At 45.9% G+C, this 24,048-nt stretch overlaps 1 protein-coding gene and 1 long non-coding RNA gene across 2 annotated transcripts in view; one reads left to right on the top strand and one right to left on the bottom strand.

Annotated features, from left to right (window-relative positions):
- The first annotated feature begins 385 nt into the window (after window positions 1–385).
- The window catches only part of LOC307208849 (C-type lectin domain family 2 member D-like), a 54,251-nt gene continuing 30,588 nt past the window's right edge, over window positions 386–24,048 (top strand). Inside the window, exons 1-6 of the mRNA XM_079963850.1 lie at window positions 386–491; window positions 3,055–3,587; window positions 6,607–6,702; window positions 9,091–9,284; window positions 9,387–9,493; window positions 13,982–14,082. Of these exons, the coding sequence (XP_079819976.1) occupies window positions 3,437–3,587; window positions 6,607–6,702; window positions 9,091–9,284; window positions 9,387–9,493; window positions 13,982–14,082 (649 nt within the window). The 5' untranslated portion in view covers window positions 386–491; window positions 3,055–3,436. The remainder of the gene's footprint in view (window positions 492–3,054; window positions 3,588–6,606; window positions 6,703–9,090; window positions 9,285–9,386; window positions 9,494–13,981; window positions 14,083–24,048) is intronic.
- LOC307209161 overlaps window positions 1,148–24,048 on the bottom strand; it is a 40,915-nt gene continuing 18,014 nt past the window's right edge. Inside the window, exons 2-3 of the long non-coding RNA XR_013835362.1 lie at window positions 2,022–2,149; window positions 1,148–1,759 (exon numbers count right to left, since the gene is read on the bottom strand). This is a non-coding gene — a long non-coding RNA (uncharacterized lncRNA). The remainder of the gene's footprint in view (window positions 1,760–2,021; window positions 2,150–24,048) is intronic.

Below are 24,048 nucleotides of genomic sequence, written 5' to 3'. Positions count from 1 at the left end.
GAGTAGGTTAGGTTTGTTACTTTCAAAAGTACATTTGAACATTGAACTTTGCACATCGAGGGTGATCACATTCCCCACTGGGATGTTCTGCCCTTTGTTGGTGGGGCTGATTTTAAATCATGCTAGAAATTCTTTTTCACTTCATGCCCAAGAATGCCTTCAGCCCCTGAGAGGGTTGCATTGTTCTCTGAAGCAAGGCAGAAGACCTTGGGCAATTGAAACTATCTCTAGATTCAGGCTGGGAGGAGGTGATATTAAAGGCTGAGTGGGGCTGGAGTCAGAAACTGTTGACTAGAAATTCGCTGGCAAGGACGAGGAGGCGGGGGAGGGGGAGGAAGAGGAGAATATAAATAGCAGGAACCAGTCGCTTTGAAAACTCTTTCTGTTTTGCTTCTTGTGGACTTCATCATCAGCAGATATCTATTCCTGCACTGCAGAACATAGCTGCTAGACTGATTCTGCCAGAAGGTAAAAGTGGAGTGAAAAATACGGTAAGTCATGGGCCCCACCTGCTAGCCTGCTCCCTAAAATATCACTGGTTTGCTCATTTCTATATATAGGGTGCCTACATTCTGCATGGACTGGTTGCATGGCAACATGGGCAAATGGCTTTAGATACCCATTAGGTCCATAAATTACCATATAGCATATTTTCAACACAAAAAACAGCGAAAATTTGTTGTTGACAAAGGACATATAAAGGGCCCCATTACCTTCAGTAGCTTAGGGCCTCATCAAACCTAAATCTGGCCCTAGCCGCAGAGTGCATCTGCAAGGGGAGGGAGGATCTCGCGGGGGGGGGGGCTCCTCTAGGGTTACCAGACGTCCCCGGTTCCCGGGGACAGTCCCCAAATTTGCAAATCTGTCCCCGGACAAATTCCGTCCCTGGAATGTCCCCAGATTTGCAAATCTGTCCCCAGGAAATATAGCAGCAGCAGTCTCAGCAGCCCGGAGCCAGGCTGGTAGTGCAGTTGGCTCTGGCTGGCTTCAGGAGCTGCTCACTGCTGTGGCGCTGCCACTGCCGAAGGGGAACTGGGCACGTCTGGCAGTACAGATCTCCTGCCCCCTTCCCCCTTTGTTTGAGGCTCAGGAGTCACGGGTGGGCAGCATTCTGTTGCCCAGTTTTTAAAAAACTCTGCGCGTTTATGTTTCAGAGGGTGCGAAAGAAGGGCTTTGCAGCTTTATACAATATACATGTGTGCTTGGGCCCAGGGTCTTTTGCCTCACCATCCCCACTACTGAATCTCTGTTGCTACTCAGCTTAAAAAAGAAAAAAAAATTGTCCCCGGATTCACTGAAAAAAATCTGGTAACCATATCTGTCCAGGTGGGTCCTGTGTCTGTGTGGCTGCTGTCCTCCGTCCCTCTCCCTGCTGGATGCTGGGCTAAGATTAGATGACTGTGGAGCTCGCAGGTGTCGCTTCCTTCCTGCCTCTCCCCTCCTCCTGCTGCTGCTCCCGCTTCCTCCGCCTCTTTCCCAGCAGCATTTAGATTCACAAAATGTTTAGGGGTACACGTACTCCCACGTGACCCCAGGGAAAAAAAGCACTGAATATAAGGACGGCTTTGTTTGATTGGGGGAATTCCTAGAATCCCTTTGGGGGTCGTGAGGGAGGAGAGGAGGAGAATGTTCCCTTGTGCAAGGAGAAATCCCGGTGCTGACAGAACATTCTCCTAACACTACTAGGAATACAACCCAAAGTTCTCACCCCCTCATTCAATATAGTGGGGAATAAAAAAATGGCTATACAGTGGTACCTCTTGATACGAACGGGATCCATTCCGGAGCCCCGTTCGCATCTAGAGGTAAATGTAACTAGTGACGGCATGTCTGCGCGCATGCGTCACTTTTTGCCACTTCTGTGCATGAGTGTGACATCATTTTGAGCGTCTGCGCATGTGCAAGCGGTGAAACCCGGAAGTAACACGCTCCGTTACTTCCGGGTTGCCGCGGAGCGCAACACGAACACGCTCAACTTGAAGCGTATTTAACCCAGTAGGTATGACTGTACTGTTGTTCACGCTTCAGAGAAAAGTGGAAGAAATTTGCAGAAATATGAGCCTCTCTAGATTAAACCTGCCAAATTTTAGGCAGATGCATTCAGAGATTTTTGTGCCAGACACCTTTATTAAAGTGGATCAGACCTCACCTGGAGTACTGTGTCCAATCTGGGCACCACCATTTAAGGAGAATGTTGACAAGGGGAAAGCAGGGGTCAGCAAACTTTTTCAGCAGGGGGCCGGTCCACTGTCCCTCAGACCTTGTGGGGGTCTGGATCCACTCTCTCCCAAAAGGGGCAAGAGCACCCAGCGTGCCGCCCTGCCACCACTCACATCCATCTCGCTCATCGCAGCTGCAGCGGTGTCTTCGTCGGCGTCCTCTGCCTCGGCCAGGGGTCCGCGGGGCGCAGAGCTGATGCCACTGGCCTGGGCAGCAGAGGCAGCCTCCCCGCTGCCACTGCTTCCTCCCGCTCAGCTCTTGGCGGCCACCTCAGTGGGAAAGAATAGGCATCACCCAGAGGTGTCCACAGCTTTGGATTCCGAATCCGAAGCCATGCCAGTGTCATGGAAGTCAGTCCCCACACGGTGAGGCATCTGCAGTTTCTGCGGGGACTGACTGAGTGGGTGGCAGGCTCTGGGGGCCAGATTTATGAGTCTGGTGGGCCGCATCCTGCCCCCAGGCCTTAGTTTGCCGACCCAGGGTGGAAAGTGTCCACATGAGAGCGACCTTTCCTAATAAGGCATGGAAACCTGGGAAAGAGGAGACTGAGGGGAGACAAGATAGCCATCTTTAACTATCTCAAGGGCTCCTCCCTTTCACTTTTTCTCAATGCTTTAATTTCATCAAGTAGATATAGAAACATGATTATAATCATTTAGACTAAAAAGAAGCAATATTTCATACCTGAATTTCCAGACCTGTAAATTGGTATATGTAAGACCACCTTCAGGGTTTTTGTGGGGGGACTATACTAGTATGGAAGCAAAACTGCACCTTTTAAAGACTTCAAGAAAAGATAATTTATTTCTCTGCTCTGTAATTTTGTCTCCACAGAGAAATCTTGGGACATTGATGCTGTGGCAAAAACTGATGTTGTGAAATTATTTTGTGGCAAAAGCACAGAATTGATACTTCAGACTCTGAAGAGGCTTTACTTTCGCTGGGAATAAAAGCAGTCACAAAGGCAGCCATTTACACAGGGAAATGGAATACATATTAAGTACAGCTTGGCTGGACAAAGTATCCAATTAAAGCACATGATTAAGTGGTATTTTAAAGGGGCGTTTTCTCACCACATCACCAAGCCAAACTGTGCTTGAATCTGCAATCCAGTGATCTGCTTTGAACATATCTTAAGAAACTGCAAAACTCAGTGTAACTAGAGCTGAGTAGCATTTATTGTGAGATCTGTGGATCCTCCTGGGAGAAAGGAAAGATGGGTTCCTCTAAAACTAAAATGACAGAGCGAAGTCTCCCCATGAATCCAGCAGCAGCAGAGAATGCTGGAAGTCATGAAATCACAAATAATAGAAGCACCCAACAAGCGAGAGAAGTCATTCCTCCGAAACAGTGCTGTTGTCAAAATGGTAAGTGAGTTCTGATGAGAAAGGTGTGAGTTTGTCTCCACCTACTGTCAGAAAAGTTATGGATTTGCTGCTGGGATGAGAGCTGCAAAATGCAGGCCAACTAATTAAATTCATGGAGACTCTAGTTTATTCAGGCAGTTAAAACAGTTGGAAAAGGATGGGTACATAGCTACTCTTGTAAAAATTGATTTGACAAGATTGAGTGGTTGGAGTGGAGAGATACCTTTACATCATGGGAAGCAATACCTCTTTCAAAGCATGTTCAGCTCCTCTAAACTGTTGTTGTATCCAGCTTTGAATGGTGAGGAAGGCTTCTCAGACTCTTCTTAGTTCCTCTCTCAGATGGAACAATCCTTGCTCACGCAGGCATGCATAAGGAGAAGGGGGTGAGGCTGCCCTTGAGGAGAGAGATTCCTGGCTGTTCTTCCTGTTCCCCTTCCATGTACACCAAGAATGCAGAGCTTGTGGCTCGCCAGATTCCAACTTCCTCCCATCACTCCCTGACAGCACGGCCAAAGTTCAGCAATGATGAGACCTGTAGACCAAAAACATCTGGAGGACCACATGGCCCCCATTCCTGCTGTACACAGACCTAGAGAGCCACAGATAACCAAAGAGACCAGAAATATGCAAATACAGGTGCATGCTCCACAGAATTTACTAGCACAGTGGCACTGAAATGCTTTGTTTTTGCTCTTGTTGTTGCGCTTTTTCTTGTTGTTATTTGGTTGAGGCAAATTTGAAAATTCACTGTCCTTTATTGAATGAATAAAGATTTCTAAACAAAATAAAAAAATTCCTTCCAGTAGCACCTTAAAGACCAACTAAGTTAGTTCTTGGTATGAGCTTTCGTGTGCATGCACACTTCTTCAGATACACTGAAACAGAAGTCACCAGACCCTTCTATATAGTGAGAAGGTGGGGAGGGGTATTACTCAGAAGGGTGGTGGGATAGGGTGATTGGCAGATAGCTGTGATGAGCCTGTTGACGACTCTTAACGACTGCAATAGGTCTTACAGGAAAAAGCAAGGGGTGAGAAGGTGAAAAATGGCTTTGTCATGTATAATAAGATAAGAATCCAATGTCTTTGTTCAGACCAGGTCTCTCCATGGTTTTAAGTTTGGTAATAAGTTGCAATTCAGCAGCTTCTCTTTCCAGTCTATTTCTGAAATTCCTTTGTAATAGAACAGCTACTTTGAGATCTTGTATAGAATGTCCTGGGAGATTGAAGTGTTCTCCTACTGGTTTCTCTGTCTTGTGATTCCTGATGTCAGATTTATGTCCGTTTCTAGCGCAATAGATGCTGTTTAGTTGAACAATTCATTTTTATAGGAATTCATTTAGTTTTACGCATTAATGGATCTACCCATGAGGTGTTTTTAACCAACTCTTATGTTATACAGAAATGTGCAAGAGCTCAAACTGTATTCTCTTAATGGTTTGTTTTACAGCCAAGATTAAAATGGTTTCTACACTAGCCTGAGATGCATGAACAAAATATCCCATTCTGTTTCTACATAGGACAGAGATACCCTTCTGTCACTTCCTTGATTCCAGTGGATTTAACAAGGCTGCCACTATTAGATGACAAGCATAACTTTTGGATGCCCATCTTAGCAGGGCAGATTTTACAACAGCTGCATGGCCAGGAGACAGGCCACTTACCTGTTCTGGATGGGATCCCACTAAAATAGCAAGTTCTCAGCCTGGGGTATACAAACAGTTACATTTCAAATTTCCCTCCTTGCACATGTGTACATACATTGTTGTTGTTTAGTCGTTTACTCGTGTCCGACTCTTCGTGATCCCATGGACCAGAGCACGCCAGGCACTCCTATCTTCAATTCCCTCCCGCAGTTTGGTCAGACTCATGTTTGTAGCTTCGAGAACACTGTCCAGCCATCTCATCTTCTGTCGTCCCCTTCTCCTTGTGCCCTCCATCTTTCCCAGCATCAGGGTCTTTTCCAGGGAGTCTTCTCTTCTCATGAGGTGGCCAAAGTATTGGAGCCTCAGCTTCACGATCTGTCCTTCCAGAATGCCTAGACCTCTGATGGAGGCAGATGGTTGACAGTATGTGGCACCTCTGCTAAAATGTTTGCAGCTGATGCACATACATTCCTATGCCAGGTTCAAGGTTTACATATACAAAGCCCAGAAGAACTTCGGTCCAGGGTTCCTTAAGAGCCACCTGAGCCCTTATATTCCAGCTTCATCACTAAGATCATCCACAGGAGCACATCTGGTTGTCTCCGTGTCTCAGAAGCCCAAGTGACCTCAGCTAGAAGTTGGGCATTTAGCACCACCAGTTCAGGCTGTGAAAGGCTCTTCCAGCAGAGATACATCAGGAATCTTCACTTCTGACTTCTAAGCTTGACTTGAAGACCTTCTCTTATGCCAACAAGCCTATACAGCTGTTTAAAATGTTATTGATCTCCCAGTTATTTTAATGATTTATATATTTATTTTACTATTTCTTCTGGTGATTTTTGTTTTATTGTACAAATATTATTGTGCAACACCTTGATAGTTTAGGAGATGGTGGCATGTAAATACTTTTTAATAAAATAAATAACTGGTGACTCGCCAGCCATGCACCAAGGCATACCACTTGGCTGACTTTGTGGTGGGAGGCACCAAGCCTATGAGCTTCATGATGCCACAGGTGAACTTGGTTCATCTCATACTCTTCCAACATCCCACTGACCAAAATCGGGACGTTTCTTTTTTTGGTCCCCAGCTGATCTGCACCAGAGCACCGGACCAAAAAATGGGACATTGTTGGATTCAATCAGAAGTCAGGATTGGCTTCTGTAATTCCAGGATATCCCACATAAATCAGGACTGTTGAGTGGTATGACATCTTGCTGTGATGCAACCTGAACTCACACCTTCAATGTGGGTGGACTACCCAAGCCTTGGTAGACTTGGAGCTCTCCAGATACTTTGGAGTTTCTAGAAGGACTTCTCTGGCATCTTGTTGAAACCAAGGACACATTAACACTTTATTTCCCTCTGCAGGTTTGTTCAAAAATGGAAAATGGAAACTTCCTTTTAGACTACAAATTGCAACCTTGATCATTTCCATCATCATCGCGGGCGGCATTGCTTTATCAAGTAAGTGAGGAGCCATTTTGCCATCTTCTCTATAGGCCACCTGTTTTCAAAAATCTCTCCTCAGCAGCTAGAATAGCTTTATTGTTATTCAGTTGAGGTAGCCTGGAAGCAGTTGCAGATGGGGGCCCACATTCAGTAAACAGAATGTTTACTGTAATAATAGACCAATATGCACACAGAGATGCTTAAATTTCAAATGATATAAACAGCCTTCTGCAATCTGGTGCCCTTATTGCAAGAGCAGCGGGTGGGCTGGGATCATGCTGGCCTCTTGGCAGTAGCGTTGTCATTGCTTACTGGGTGATTGTGGGCAGCGGCGGAGCAATCTGATTGGGTGCCCGGGGTGGTGGGGCCAGGTGTCCGCAGGGCTCCGAGGAGTCTGTCTGCCTCCTCCCCCTCAGTCATCCTACAGCTGGGGAGGCAGCAGGTGGACCTTTTGAGCAGCAGAGCCTTCGCATGCCCAAACCATGGCTCGGGCGCGCTGCAGGCCCCAAGGTGAGTGCTGCCTGGATTTGACACCCTTTCAGTGGTGGCACCCGGTGCAGTGTGCCCCTATTGCACCCCCGTCGCTATGCCTTTGAATGTGGGGTGGCTTAAACCCCACAGCAGGGGTGCCAGAATTGCTCTACCAGCACCCACACTGCCCCAACCTTGCCGCCACCCTGAACCACCATAGTAAGCAGCAGTGATGTCCTTTGTCAATAGACTGACTCTACTCTGCCATTTTGGATTGTATTTCCCCATTAGCCCCAGCCAGTATGGGATGATGGGAGTTGTAGTCCAACAACATCTGGAGGGTTTTGTGTAAGCGGCTTGTTTTAAAAGAATTCCAGCACCAGATGAAAAGGCCTGTACTGATGTGTGCATTTGTGAGTGCTAAGAATAAGGGTGGGGAAACTGCGGCCCTTCTGATGTAGTTGGGCTGCAACTTCCATCAGTCCTTTGTTGGAAGGGAAGTGGGAAGGGCCGGTGGGAGTTGGAATCCAATGACATCCCATCCCTTGTCTAGTATGTGCAGGATATCAACAAACAAACCATAAGTGTGCTTGCTCAGAATAAAAAACCATTGCGCTTATTTCCAAATAAGTAGGCTTAAGTATATGTATTGTATGTATTATATTTGGTATAATGTGTTGCACTGGTGATGTTTAATAAAGATATGTACCGGTATGTATGTATGTATGTATGTATGTATGTATATGTATATGTATATATAGGCTTAAGATGGTAAGGCAGATTAGTAAGGAAGCTAGATGATAACTTTATTATCTCTCCTAAACCAGAAGGAACATGAATATTATTTATATCTGTAGCTGAAGCTATTACAAAATAATATCTGAACAAAAACAGCTACAAGCTTCCTAGCACATAAGATTAAGTCCAGTGCCACCTGGTGACTAAATTGCACACTGATGTTATCCACCCATCATCTTACTTAAGAATCTGACAGGTCCTTCAGGTTTCCCTGAGTTTCCTTATGCTTTCTTGTAAATGTTTTCTGTCATGGCAGGACACAATTCTGATCCAATGCTCCTCTCAGGGAGAGTCAACTCTTATGAGAGTCAACTCTTATGAGGAATCAGGTGCAGGGACCTGACTGGCTTTGGATGTGTGGCAGCCATGGGAGAAGCTGCTCCATGTTCTGCAGCCTCCTGGGCTTGTGGACAGAGATGGGCCCTAGGTTTGCTGCACTCCCTCCTACCCTAATTTACCCAATCTGTTCCTCATGCAGAGGAAGCACCCTTATCCCGAGTCAAGACTTTTAGTCCATTTCGCCAGTGTTGTCTCTGGAAGTAGCCCATTGGGTGCCCTCTAGACACTGTTGGTCTACGACTCCCACGATCTGAACATCACCTTGGCTCCTACTGAGTCTACACTGCCTGGCAGTGGCTGCCCAGGGTTTCCAACAGGGATCTCTACCTGGAGACGCTGTGGGTGGAACCAGAAATAGTTTGCATGCAGATCATTTGCTCTATAACCTTTGGTCCCTCTTGCCGAGTACTGTCTTCCCAGGCAACCAATGAGATGTCCTCTAGATGTTGTTTGGTTACAAATATCATCAGCCCCAACCGACTTGTGATCTGACTAGCAGTGGCTCTGAAAGACTGTCAACCTGGAGATGATGAGTTCTTCATGCAATGTTTTTGTGTGCTATATTTGCAGTTATGTTGTTTTGATATATGGTTATGAAATGCCTGATTTTGAGATGTATTTCCTTTTTCTTTGTTGTGAGCTGCTTTAAGCAGGATTGTTTTTGTAAAAAGGCAGCATATGAATAAGATGATGGTGATGAGCGGAGTACGCTGCCTGACCTTTATTTTTGGTAGGACTATTTATAAGATATAGATAGTAATCTGTCTCACTTTCTGATACTCTTCTTATCAATAGGGGGAAGTTCTGAAGTATTGCCTACCGCCCTACCTTCTCCTTCCACTCCAGCTGAGTACTGTCCGGACGGCTGGATTGGCTACCGAAGGAAATGCTACTATTTTTCAGAGAGTGAAGGAAACTGGACTTCTAGCCAGAATTACTGTGCCTCTTTCAATGCCTCTTTGGTCGTGATTGACTCCCAAGAGGAGATGGTGAGTGGAAAGATACAGAGCACAGTCTGAAGCCTTAAATGGAGTTGATTCTACACTTGGATGAGGGTTGAAAATGTATTCACACTTCTTTTCTTTATTAAGAGCTTCTTGAGACGATACAAAGGTCCTGCTGACCACTGGATTGGTCTCCAAAGAATGGATGACCAGAAGCCTTGGAAATGGATCAATGACACCATTTTCAATAACTGGTGAGATCTTTTTTTTCCCTGTTGTGTGCCAAGAAACAAATGCCAAAGTACAGAAACTGGAAATTTGGCAGAACCAGCCATTTGAATGTCCGGGCTATGAAGAATGTTTTGCTTTTGGAAAAAAAATCTTATATATATATATATATATATATATATATGTGTGTGTGTGTGTGTGTGTGTGTGTGTGTTTTAAGTTGTGAATATATTAAGGTGGGAGGGCAGAGACATGGCTATGGGGTGGGGTGGGGCTAGGCAGGAATTTGTGCCAGGTGAAGCCTCCAGAGGGGTGCCATTGAGTCTTCCAGCCTGAGTGTGTTTGTGTGTGTGTTTGTGTGTATGTATGCAAATATGCTTGGTGGTGGGGTGCCAAACTGGGTCTTTGAAATACTGCCTAGTTTCACCCTTGGGGGAAGAGACAAAAGGAAGGGGAAATTTTAACCCCCTGCAAAACATCAGCTCACATGAACAATACAATCATTACATCCATCTTGGTTTACACATAAAGCTTAATATATGCCACCCAAAGCTATGCCTTGCCAGTTGCGAGGGCATGCGTGGAGCCAATACCCTCTCAGCCTGCTGCCTTGCTCAATAGCCATCCCAGCTGGGGGCAGCCCCTAGGCAAGGGAAAACAGGTTCTTTGGATCTCACTGGATGAAGGACTGACAGACCATTGAGCGAAGAGATCCTTTACAGTGGTACCTCGGTTTAAGAACTTAATTCGTTCCAGAGGTCCGTTCTTAACCTGAAACTGTTCTTAACCTGAAGCACAACTTCAGCTAATGGGGCCTCCTGCTGCTGCCTCACCTCTGGAGCATGATTTCTGTTCTCATCCTGAAGCAAAGTTCTTAACCCGAGGTAATATTTCTGGGTTAGCAGGGTCTGTAACCTGAAGCGTATGTAACCTGAAGCATATGTAACCCGAGATACCACTATAGACAATAAGTAAAGATTTTAAGCAAAGGAATAATAAGCAGAGATATAGGGATATAAAAGGCTCATCTGCATGTCCCCTCCAGCCACTGGATATCTCCGTTTCTTCAGGCTGGCTGACGGTCCTTTAGTTAGGCTCAAAGCCCATCTTCATGCTCCAGAATGGTTCATGTCAAGATCGCCACTCTTCTTCTGAAATCAGGGGCTTTTATACCATTTGCTGCGGTCCTGAGCCAAGATTTGTTGTTGTTTAGTCATGTCTGACTCTTCATGACCCCATGGACCAGAGCACGCCAGGCACTCCTGTCTTCCACTGCCTCCCGCAGTTTGGTCAAACTCATGTTCATAGCTTCAAGAACACTATCCAACCATCTCATCCTCTGTCATCCCCTTCTCCTTGTGCCCTCCATCTTTCCCAACATCAGGGTCTTTTCCAGGGAGTCTTCTCTTCTCATGAGGTGGCCAAAGTGTTGGAGTCTCAGCTTCAGGATCTGTCCTTCCAGTGAGCACTCAGGGCTGATTTCCTTAAGAATGGATAGGTTTGATCTTCTTGCAGTCCATGGGACTCTCAAGAGTCTCCTCCAGACCATAATTCAAAAGCATCAGTTCTTCAGCAATCAGGCTTCTTTATGGTCCAGCTCTCACTTCCATACATCACTACTGGGAAAACCATAGCCTTAACTATACGGACCTTTGTTGGCAAGGTGATGTCTCTGCTTTTTAAGATGCTGTCAAGGTTTGTCATTGCTTTTCTCCCAAGAAGCAGGCATCTTTTAATTTCGTGTCTGCTCTCACCATATGCAGTGATCATGGAGCCCAAGAAAGTAAAATTTCTCACTGCCTTCATTTCTTCCCCTTCTATTTGCCAGGAGGTGATGGGCCCAGTGGCCATGATCTTCGTTTTTTTGATGTTGAGCTTCAACCCATATTTTGCGCTCTCTTCTTTCACCCTCATTAAAAGGTTCTTTCCTGCCAAAGCTAGATGGCTTTCAGGCAAAAATTCTATGATCTCTGCTGCAGGTTCTTTAATTCCTCCTCACTTTCTGCCATCAATGTTGTGTCATCTGCATATCTGAGGTTGTTGATATTTCTTCCGGCAATCTTAATTCCGGCTAGGGATTCATCCAGCCCAGCCTTTCGCATGATGAATTCTGCATATAAGTTAAATAAGCAGGGAGACAATATACAGCCTTGTCATACTCCTTTCCCAATTTTGAACCAATCAGTTGTTCTATATCCAGTTCTAACTGTATCTTCTTGTCACACATAGATATTTCTCAGGAGACAGATGAGGTGATCAGGCACTCCCATTTCTTTAAGAACTTGCCATAGTTTGCTGTTGTCGACACAGTCAAAGGCTTTTGCATAGTCAATGAAGCAGAAGTAGATGTCTTTCTGGAACTCTCTAGCTTTCTCCATAATCCAGTGCATGTTTGCAATTTGGTCTCTGGTTCCTCTGCCTCTTCTAAATCCAGCTTGCACTTCTGGGAGTTCTCGGTCCACATACTGCTTGAGCCTTCCCTGTAGAATTTTAAGCATAACCTTGCTAGCGTGTGAAATGAGTGCAATTGTGTGGTAGTTGCAGCATTCTTTGGGATTGGGATGTAGACTGAACTTCTCCAACCCTCTGGCCACTGCTGAGTTTTCCAAACTTGTTGGCATATTGAGTGTAGCACCTTAACAGCATCATCTTTTAAAATTTTAAATAGTTCAGCTGGAATACCATCACTTCCACTGGCCTTGTTATTTGCAGTGCTTTCTAAGGCCCATTTGACTTCACTCTCCAGGATGTACCTGGGGTGTACGAGCCATCCGTTTCTTTCTGGTATAATTCCTCTGTGTATTCTTGCTACCTCTTCTTGATGTCTTCTGCTTCTGTTAGGTCCTTACCACTTTTGTCCTTTATTATGGTAATCTTTGTATGAAATGTTGCTTTCATATCTCCAATTTTCTTGAACAGTTCTCTGGTTCTTCCCATTCTGTTGTTTTCCTCTATTTCTTTGCATTGCTCATTTAAGAAGGCCTTCTTATCTCTCCTTGCTATTTTTTGGGAAATCTGCATTCAATTTCCTGTATCTTTCTCTATCTCCCTCGCATTTTGCTTGCCTTCTCTCCCCTGCTATTTGTAAGGCCTCGTTGGACAGCCACTTTGCTTTCTTGCATTTCCTTTTCATTGGGATGGTTTTCGTTGCTGCCTCCTGTATAATGTTGCGAGCCTCCACCCATAGTTCTTCGGGCACTCTGTCCGCCAAATCTAAATCCTTAAACCTGTTCCTCACTTCCACTGTGTATTCATAAGGGATTTGATTTAGATTGTATCTGTGTTTTTTTTATGTACATTTTTATTCAAATTATGCAAAAAAACCCCACATATCCGTATAAATAAAAAATACACAAATAAGCATACCAATAAACATATCAGTATACATATAAGTATAGATATAATTCATTTGCATAGTTTATTATATCCCCTCCCCAAATTATACAAAAAAAGAAAAATCACCATATTTTGGGCTCAACCAAGCCTTGGACTCCCCTCCACCCTTTTGGTAAGTATCAAATAAACTCTAAGGGGCCCAGGTGGCGCTGTGGGTTAAAGCCTCAGCGCCTAGGACTTGCCAATCGAAAGGTCGGCGGTTCGAATCCCTGTGGCGGGGTGCGCTCCCGCTGCTCGGTCCCAGCGCCTGCCAACCTAGCAGTTCGAAAGCACCCCCGGGTGCAAGTAGATAAATAGGGACCGCTTACCAGCGGGAAGGTAAACGGCGTTTCCGTTTGCGGCTCTGGCTCGCCAGAGCAGCGATGTCACGCTGGCCACGTGACCCGGAAGTGTCTCCGGACAGCGCTGGCCCCTGGCCTCTTAAGTGAGATGGGCGCACAACCCCAGAGTCTGTCAAGACTGGCCCGTACGGACAGGGGTACCTTTACCTTTACCTTTTAACTTACCAAGGTTCATGGTTCTTACATTCCAGGTTCCTATGCAATATTTTTCTTTACAGCATTGGACTTTCCTTTAGCTTCCAGGCATATCCGCAACTGAGTGACCTTTCGGCTTTAGCCCAGCTGCTTCATCAGCTCTGAATCTACTTGTACTTGTCCTCCGCTCTTCCCCAGTAGCATGTTGGACGCCGTCCGACCTGAGGGGCTCATCTTCCAGTGTCATAACTTTTATATGTCTGTTGTCTCTGTCCATGGAGTTTTCTTGGCAGGGATACTGGGGTGGCTTGCCGGTTCCTTCTCCAGGTGGATCACGTTTGGTCAAAACTCTCCACTATGACCTGTCCATCTTGGGTGCCCTGCTTGGCATAGTTCATAGCTTCTCTGAGTTCTTCAACCCCTTTGCCATGGCAAGGAAGTGATCCATGAAGGGGAGCCAAGTTTAGGTAATCTTAAATTTAAATGTATTAAATTAATATGAATGAATCTGTCTTCTGCAGTATTCTTCAGGTGAAAATTAGCTTCCAGGTCTTCCTGCACATATGCTGGGGGTCTCTTTTCTGTGGCATGGTCTTATACTTGTTCTCAGGGATACTATTTCTACCTTCTATTGCTTTTTAGGTTTAAAATTCGGGGAGGAGGAACATATGCTTACTTAAACCATCAGGGTGTTGCTAGCGCCAGCAGTGCAAGTGAAGAACCCTGGATCTGCAGCAAACCAGTTGCTAAATGTGAAACAACACAGGATTCTAACTCCGGCAGATCATACTCCATGAGGAATGCAGAACCCTGTAGCCTCCACGACAGAGGAGAGAGATTGGGCTATCCACCCTAGCAATTGAATCTGTGGGTGTTGGTGGAGGAAAAACCTCACTTGATTTCCTTGGGTGGTCCAGATTTTGAGTGTGGTGCAGATTTGTGGTTTCCTGGGCAATGTTGGGAGAGAGATGTTGGGAGAGAGATGTCTCCTTGACTATAAAAGCAGGCCGGCTGTTTGCTGTTCAGTTCTGTCCCAGCTTACAAATAAAGAACTGCTTTGGAGATATCGCTGCGTTGTCTGCTATGTCTACCCACTATTTAACACTGGGGACGAAGGTGGGATTGATGGACATCAGAGCACAGCCAGACGCAGCTACCCTCTGAGATGAGCTGAACACGGAGCTGAAACACGGAGCGAAATCACGGAGCAGAACCAATTCAGAGCTGACTGTTCTGGTTAGAGCACTGCGTTCCATCCATCGCCCTCCATGTCGGCATAGGAACCATGGTTTCACTCGTGCCTCTACCGCCGTTTGCCCCATCCTCTGAATCTTGGGACTCCTACCTCGCTCGGTTTGACTGCTCCCTCCAAGCAAATGAGCTTACAAGAGGGTCTGTAGAGCAGAAGCGGGGCCTCTTCCTCAGCCTTTGTGGCCCCGAAGTGAGAAGATCCACAACCACTACACACCAAAGCCATCCAAGATTGCTGCCCGCCATGTGTTCTACTACCGGAACCAGGCAGAGGGGGAGTCAATTAACAACTACACTGCTGCCCTCCGACAGGCTGCAATGCACTCCGAGTTCCGAGACTTAGACGATGCCCTGATGGATTGAATCGTCTCCCCGCCAAGCCAGACCTCACGCTGCAGAAAGCTATTGAGGAGGCCGTGGCCTCAGAAGCTGCTGAACTCTCCACCCAGGAAATCCGCAAGGCCACCCGGACTCTGGTACTGGCCCTCGGTGATCCAGCAGGGTTTCCAAGTGCCCAGCATATTTAAAAGACTATATTCACTGGACAAACTGCACATGTAAAGCTGTATGGTGAATAGGGTCAATTAATATGCTTATGTGCCTTACTGAAACCAATAAGGGTATTGCTGTATGTAATGGAACCACTATGATTATAACTAATGCCTTATCTCGGTGGGGAGGGGTGTTATGTATTGAAGTTCTCACCCTGGCCAAAAGGAGTATCGTGTATATAGTTTTCACTCAGGTCCACTTTAGGCGGGAAACCTTGGGTTGTTGTTGCTACAATGTTGACAGCCGGCTGCCTATAAAAACAGGCCGGCTGAGCTGTTTGCTGTTCAGTTCTGTCCCAGCTTCAGTTCTGTCCCGGCTAAAGTTATTCAGGCCTAACTGCTAACTGTTGAGTCACTCTGACATGTAACTTAGCAGCCAGTTTCTCTTTGTGCTCTCTGTAAGATTTCAGTCAGAGTCTGTCTGCCTCAGCTGTGAGCAGAGTCAGTATGTAATCTGAGTCAAACTGTTTGGAACCATGTTGTTTATAAAGAAGTTTATTTTAACCCAGTAAAGCTCTTATTCTTTAAAACTCTGCATTATTGATTTATGCTGCGCGTCAAGGGGGAGGGGAGAGAAAGGTGTCTCTTATCCCTTCCCCACCTCTTCTTGGTCTTCCTCAGGAACAATAACAAGCTGCTCTGAGATACAGTAGCGGTGGGAGGGGATGGCGAAGGAGGAGGGAAGAGGAGCGCAGTGTTTTCAGACTGGGGACGGCCTCCCCCCTCCTTCTCCCCAACCTGTGGCAGGACCAGACTCCAATTCCTCGCCTCTTGACCCCTCAGCAAACCTTTTATTCCCCCCTTCTCTCCCCCCTTTTCTCTCTCTCTCCCTACCGAAGATTTTTTTGGGGTGGGGGCTGGGAGACTTTTTCTCACACGTGTCTAGAAATCACCTGAAGGGCTGCAGAGATTTCTCGTTGGTGTTGCTGAGAGAGGAAGAGGGGCGGATTTGTTGGAGGAATCAATTGATGGTTAGTTGTTTGAAAAGGAATTAAGATAATAATAATAATAATAATAATAATAATAATAATAATTTTTATTTATACCCCGCCCTCCCCAGCCAAGGCCGTGCTCAGGGCGGCTAACAAGCAATAATAAAAACAAGTTGAATGATTACAACGTTCCCCCAGGCTGGAGCCAGTGTTGAAAAGGCCCTGGCTCTGGTCGAAGCCAATCTAACTTCCTTAGCGCCCAGGACCACTAGGGTGTCGCTATTTATAGACCTTGAGGCTCTCCGTGGGGCAGACCGGGAGAGGCGATCCTGTAGGTACGAGGGTCCTAGGCCGTGGAGGGCTTTAAAGGTCAAAAGCAGCACCTTAAATCTGACCCTGTACTCCACCGGGAGCCAGTGCAGCTTGAAAAGCACTGGGTGAATATGCTCCCATGGCAGAGACCCCGTGAGGAGCCTCGCTGCAGCATTCTGCACCCGGTGGAGTTTCTGGGACAGCTTCAAGGGCAGCCCCGCATAGAGCGAATTACAGTAGTCAAGCCTGGAGGTGACCGTCGCATGGATCACTGTGGCCAGGTCGGGGCAGGAAAGGTAAGGGGCCAACTGCTTGATGAGGCGAAGGTGGAAAAATGTCGCCTTGGCTGTTGCTGTAACCTGCGCCTACATGGAAAGGGAGGCGTCAAGGATTACACCCAAACTCTTAACGGAAGGCAATGGCACTAATTGGGCCCCTGCAAGAGAAGGGAGTTGGTCCCTCATCCCCATACTAAGTACCCATCACCAAGAGAAGAATAAAACTATTTACACCTATCCTTGCCCTCAGGGCTTTCCTGAAGATGGGCTTTGTGAACACCTGGCTTCAGCAAACTCCATCAAGGGATATCTGTCTGGTCCATTGTTATCTTTCCCCCACTCTCTGGGGAGGGGGGAGGTGTATGTGACTCTATGCCTCAGGGATTGTGGAGGCAGGGGAAGCCCTGGGTTCCCCTCTTGCAGAGAAGTCATTAGCCATTGGAACCAAGGAAATGGGTCAAACTGCTGAATTTTGGCGATTATTTGCTGCTATATTGGATAGTCTCAGGAAACGGTATAATACCTGGTATCCACTTATTGCTACAGTTTTATAGACTACTTTTTAGAGGTTGTAGTGGGGACTTGGGATTTGGGGGGAGTCATTTAACTCCCCCCTGCACCTCGTTCCTGTTTTTAGCAGTTCTAAGTACTTTACAAATTCTTAAAGTTTTGTTTTAAAGTTTCTTGTTTAAGTTTCGTTTCCACAAGGCCCTTAAGATGTTTTCTGCCTCTCCCTCTCGGTCTCCAAGTTTCTCAAACAAGTCATGGTCATGGCGGTCTCACAGTCTGAACACTCAGCCCAAGACCTCAGAATCAGCAAAGGCAGGGCAGGAAATTGCAGCTGTGGGGAAAAGGGGAAGGCCCCCCCGCCTTCCGTTCCCTGCACTGCAGTGGTAAACAAGAAGAAAAACACATACCATGTGTCATGGTTTTATTCCTGAAATGGCTGCAGCCACCCAGCAAAAGAGAGGCAAAGGACAAATGGACTTGTCCAAGATTCCTCATGAATGTGAGCACTGTCTGCATGGAATGGCGGCAATGGGGAATATCTTGGGGCCTCAGAATTTGGCGTCCCTTGCCCTCCATACTACAAAATAGTTGTGGTGGCCTCTGCTGCACCCCCAAGGCTTTGTGCTCCCCTAAATCTGCCCCTGATGTCAGGCAGGAGTTCAAATTCTCACAGGCCCCGAATATAAAGATGAGAAGGGTAAAAATAATAATCTTGGTTACCAAGCCCCAGGAGTTTGTAGGAGCTGAAGTGGGGGCTACAAGGAAAAACCATTTGGACTTGCCTAGGCAGGATGCAAGCTGTTCCAACATTCATTGCGTGCTTATGCTCCAAGGTATAATTCAACCCATGTCATACTGGCATCCGTAAGAAGCTTTTCAACAAATGCCAAGACTGCTGTGCGCTTGTTTTAGAAATAAAGTGGTACCTTGGGTTAAGAACTTATTTCATTCTGGAGGTCTGTTCTTAACCTGAAACTGTTCTTAACATGAGGTACCACTTTAGCTAATAGGGCCTCCCGCTGCTGCCGCGCCACCAGCGCGCAATTTCCGTTCTCATCCTGAGGTAAAGTTCTCCACCTGAGGTACTACTTCCTGGTTAGCGGAGTTTGTAACCTGAAGTGTTTGTAAGCTGAGGTACCACTGTAAAGAGAAACAGAAGGTTGGGCAGTGCTGCATTATAAATGTAATAAAGGACATATTTATATTTTATTACAGTGGTATCTTGGGTTACAGACACTTCAGGTTACAGACTCTGCTAACCCAGAAATAGTACCTTGGGCTAAGAACTTTGCTTCAGGATGAGAACAGAAATCGTGCGGCGGCGGCAGCAGGAGGCCCCATTATCTAAAGTGGTACCTCAGGTTAAGAACAGTTTCAGGTTAAGAACAGACCTCCAGAACGAATTAAGTTCTTAACCTGAGGTACCACTATGCATTATTTCCTGTAGAGGAGAAGTGGGGATGTTCCTGGTCTACAACCCCCATCATCCCTCACGACTGGTCAATCTGGCTTCCGAATTATGCTTTGTGGGGGAAGGGAGTCTCAGTATGCAACTATAGATTAAGAAAGGGAGATAATTAGGAGGTAATTAGGTAATTAAGTAATTAGGAGGGGGTGCCATCTGCTTGCTCTTCCATTCTTTTGAAGGCACTTCTATTTCTCTTGGTCATCTCAATCCTCCATTTCCCCTATTTTCCTTCCTTCCTTTCTTTCTTTCTTTCTTTCTTTCTTTCTTTCTTTCTTTCTTTCTTTCTTTCTCTGTTATCCACCCCTCCCCCCAAATCTTATTTTATCTTCCATGTTCTTTTTTTTGTTTTGAAATGTTCAAGGGTGGGCTCTGCAATGGCTGCTTGTGCAGTAGGGAGAAAATGCTTAGAATAAACCTTGACTTTTGTACGGTTAAGTGCTGCAAGCAAATTAAAAAAATAAGAGGATATCAGGTGTGCAGTTAGCTAACTGACACATTGTGGGTGTTGATAAGCAGCTCAGATATGGATCTGAGAAGAAATTTCTCAGAAAAGATGCTTTGATCATGTTCTGTATTGCACCTTCCCTCCCTTAAACCTAAAGTCGCCTTGAACAATGTTCTCCAAATGTTCTCAGCCTTTCTGTGCAGCTGCTGATTCTTCCCCACAATGCCCTGGAACGGGGCTAGCTCTGGGTCACTGTGGGGGCCAGGTTTGGAGTATTGTCCCTCCCCCCTCCCGAGAATATTCAACAACATTATTCCTCAGTTTTGTTTTCTGAAAATAGCTTGGGTAATTTGCAGAGGGAGTCTTTATTTTGTGTTATTCGTCAGACTCACTGGTAACCCACAGCGAAGACGAAGAAGAAAGGAGGAAGGGTGATATGAAAAAGAGACACAGCTAGTGGGGGAAGTTTTGGAAGCTCTCCCCAACCCCACCCCTTCTCTAATTAAAATCACACATTTCCATTCTTGCTTTTCCAGAAACAATAACATTTATTGGGGAATTGTCAAAGGAACAACCAGGAGCTTAAAGTAAGGTTACCAGATTTTCCCCCAATGAATCTGGGGACACAATCAATCAATCAATCAATCAATCAATCAATCAATCAATCAAATCAAATATCTTTAATACGGTCAGTGACCAGAAAGCAATTTATAAAAAATATGACATTAAAAGTAGTATTGTGCTACAAATAACAGTAGAAATATGGCCAATTCACAGAATTGGTGCTTATATTTATGGCCAGGTTTCGACTTTTAAGGTTTTAAAATTCAATTCAGGTGTCACTACTGTTTATTATCGTTCCTTTGATGTTTACAATTTGAACTCCGTTGTTGACATCATTGCTCGTCTTATTCTTGTTGCAATGTAACAGTACTTTGCCAAAGACTTGTTAATTTCGGGCTCTTTGTCAGCTAAGAGGTGTCTGATATAGGTGTTGTCTGTACTGCGAGGTATTTTCCTCAGAATCGGTTCAATCAGCTCTTTTCTTGAGTCTCGATATAATGGGCAGTATAAGATGACATGCCCAATGGTTTCGATTTCGTTGTTGTTACAGGGACATAATCTTTGTTCGATCAGTATTTTATTATATCTTCCCTCTAGAAGAGCTGAAGGGAGAGCGTTAAAGCGGGCCCTGGAAAATGCCCATCGGTGTTTAGCGTTGTCTAGAACTTTGCTAGATGGGGCCTTTGGGGATTGTATAGAAGTTTATAAGTTATCGGGAGTTGATTAAAGTCATTTTGGACTTCAATGACCCTGAGTGTTTCTTTGATTATGTTCTTGGCCCTTCCCCTTTCTAAACTTAATAAATACTCTGGGGAGAGACCATATGTGGCCAGTTTTCTGAGAGTGCCCTTCAACCAACTAGATTGGAATTTGTCACGAAGCATCAGGGAAAGTAGTCCAACCGGCGAGTTGTTAAGTCTTAGCCAAGTGCATAAGGTTCTTATCCATACTTTGGCTTTAATGCTGTTGTCAGGGACTCAGCGGGAGCGCAGGGAGGAGAGGAGATGGAGAGCGAGGGGGAGCAATCCGAGGGCAGCGTAGGAGAATATGACAGCAGCCCGATAGATTCCATGAGCCTCTCCAGCGAATCGGAAGATTCACAGAAGGGGGCGCCAATGGGCAGGGCAAGGGGCGACCCAAGGGGGACACCCCAGAAGCAAGGGGCCAGCGGGGACTCCCAGAGCAGCAGTTGGAAATCAGGACCAGCTTCCCCACCAGAGCGTAGTGGGGGGGAGGAGTCCCAGGTGTCAGAGCCCACATATGCACCACCAGCGAGAGAAGATGAGTCAGGGTTGACCACGCCTCCATCGGAGAGCGAGTTAACGGTCAAGAGGAAAGTGGCAGGCTGGGCGCGCGAGCCAAGTTCAAAGGTACAGGCGAGCGGCACAGAAGGTAGCCCGGATAGGGAACCAGGTCCTAAAGCCCGCCGGAAGGAAGGGCAAGAATCGTCAGGGTCAGCGTCAGAGGAGTCCAGGAAGGATGAGACCCTAGCGGGCAGGAGGGCCCAGAGGAGAAAGGAACTTAGGAAGAGGTGGAGCAAGGCGAGGGTCTTAAACTGGTGTGGAAGGGGAGGAGACTCAGACGGGACTTCGCCGGTCTAAGGTCGAGACGTAGAGCTGCACGCTGCGGCTTTAAAATGGAAACTGAATCTCAATAAAGACTTTTGTACATAATTACAGCCTAGCGTTGGTCCTCTGTGAGCTGGGACCTGGAGGCAGCTCTGACAGCTGTATAAGCCCGCTTCCAGTCGTAGGGCGGCGTTTGGGACACATTTAGGTGTTTGCAGGAGTGATCTAAGGAAACCTGATTGTATCTTTTCATATGGGTCTAGATTAGAGAGGGAGATGAGTGGTGCGCCGTATAGTATTTGTGCTGTTGGTTTTGCAACGAATAGTTTAATTGTAGCAGGAATGAAATTTCCTCCCGTTGTACGATGGAATCTTAGGATTGCTGTTGTACTTTTTTGTGCTGTAGAGGAGCTGTAATTTATGTGGGCAGTCTTCCTCCTTGATGCTTGGAATATAACTCCTAGATATTTAAAGCATGTCACTTGTTCAATCTCCTGATTGTTTAAATTCCATCTGTATATTTTTCTTTTGTTAGAGAAAACCATGATTTTTGTTTTTTGGTAGTTCACTGCTAGTTTCTCTTCTCTACAATATTGGGATAAGCTGTTAAGAGCTCTTTTGAGGCCCATCTGAGTCTGGGACAATATAACCGCACCGTCTGCATAGAGTAAGATAGGCAGTTTTTTGTCTGCTAATTTTGGGGCGTGTGTATCCGCTCCTTGTAGGTAGTCTATTAGGGAGTTTATATAGATGTTGAACAAAAAGGGGGGCAAAATGCATCCTTGTTTAACTCCCTTTGTTGTTCTAATGAAATTAGAGAGTTGACCTTCTTGGCTGCATCTTATACGAAGTCGTGTGTTGTTGTACAGTTTGTATATTAGTAGCAGCAGACGTCGGTCTATGGATGATTTGTTGAGTTTGTCCCAGAATCGGGTTCTTGGGATGGAGTCAAAGGCTGCTTTGAAATCTACAAATGCTGCGAATAGGTGGTGATTGTGGTGCGACGTGTATTTCTCAGCTAGGTGCTGTAAGATCAGGCAGTGATCCATTGTGGATCTCCCCTGTCTAAATCCTGCCTGTGCATCATCAAGAATCTTCACTCTTTCTATCCATTCACACAGTTTCTCGCTGAGGTGTTTAGCGTATAATTTACTTATTATATTCAGGAGGCTTATAGGTCTATAGTTGGAGGGATCGTCCCTCAAGCCTTTTTTGCATATGGGAATAATGATGGAAGTCCCCCAGTCGTATGGAATCTGTGCAGTTCTATCTATATATGTGAACAGAGAGGCTAGCAAGGGGGCCCACCAGTTCGCACTGGATTTAAAAACTGCCACTGGTATACAGTCAACTCCGGGGGCTTTCCCGTTCTTTAGTTGGTCAATCAGCAGGCGAGTCTCTGTTATTGAGACTGCTGGCCATGGCTGTATCTGATCTTCTGGTATGTCTAATGCATAGGACTCATCGCTAGATTCCTCGTAAAGATTATGGAAGTGTGTTTCCCAGGCTTTCATTGATATGCAGCAGGATAGTTGTGATAGGCCCCTATCCGGCTGTACAGCTACTATTCTCCAGAATAATGATGAGTTACTTGATTTCGAGGCCTCTATCAGTTGCTGCCATAATAACTTCATTGCGTACCTTTTCTTTTGTGTCAGGAGTTTTTTGTAACTTCTTTTGGCTTCAAGCATCTTTTGTCTATTATCCTCTGTTGGATTATCCTTATGGCAGATGAAGGAGTGGATCAATGATTTCTTGGAGGCTATACACTCATGATCGAACCACTCCCTGGAAGTTTTCCTATGGTGGGGAGACTTGGAATTCAGTTTTACAACAAACTCTTGAATTTTTTGTATAAGCATTTCATATGTTGTCATCATGTTCGGGGCGCTCTCCTCTATTTCTAAGTACCCTTCCATAATTGCTTTTGAGAGACAGTGGCTCTCCTCAGATTTGTACCAGTTAGATATCCGCTCGCTCACTTGTCCATTCCACCTGATTTTCTTGAGGCCTGTTCCGGGTGTTAGATCTGGTTGATATCTGTGTTGTGGTTTGGGCAGATCAAAGGGTAAATCACACACGAGGGATAAAGGTAGGTGATCACTTTCAGCTCTTGCTGTAATGGTGAATTTTGATATCCTATAGTTAAAGCTATGGTTTTCCCAGTAGTGATGTATGGAAGTGAGAGCTGGACCATAAAGAAGCCTGATTGCTGAAGAACTGATGCTTTTGAATTATGGTCTGGAGGAGACTCTTGAGAGTCCCATGGACTGCAAGAAGATCAAACCTCTCCATTCTGAAGGAAATCAGCCCTGAGTGCTCACTGGAAGGACAGATTGTGAAGCTGAGGCTCCAGTACTTTGGCCACCTCATGAGAAGAGAAGACTCCCTGGAGAAGACCCTGATGTTGGGAAAGATGGAGGGCACAAGGAGAAGGGGGCGACAGAGGACGAGATGGTTGGATAGTGTTTTCGAGGTTACCAGCATGAGTCTGACCAAGCTGCGGGCGGCATTGGAGGACAGGAGTGCCTGGCGTTCTCTGGTCCATGGGGTCACGAAGAGTCGGACATGACTAAACGACTAAACAACAACAACAACAAAAGGGATCAGGTCCTGGGAAACAATGCAATAATCTATCGTTGACAGTTTGTGTCCTGACCAATATGTATATTGACCAGGATTGATTGACCAATCAATCAATCAATCAATCAATACTACATGTTTGGGATGTTGATGCTGCAGTGATGGCGGTGGCAGAGGGGCTGCCGCCACCTTGACCTCAACCACCACGTTTCCCCTTCCTCTGAGGCTTCCATCTCCTTTCTCCATG

The sequence above is a fragment of the Podarcis cretensis genome (assembly GCF_951804945.1).
Source record: "Podarcis cretensis genome assembly, chromosome: 2".
NCBI classification, from domain to species: Eukaryota; Metazoa; Chordata; class Lepidosauria; order Squamata; family Lacertidae; genus Podarcis; species Podarcis cretensis.
Note: the sequence above shows the minus strand (reverse complement) of the source record. Positions and strands in the feature narration are given on the sequence as shown.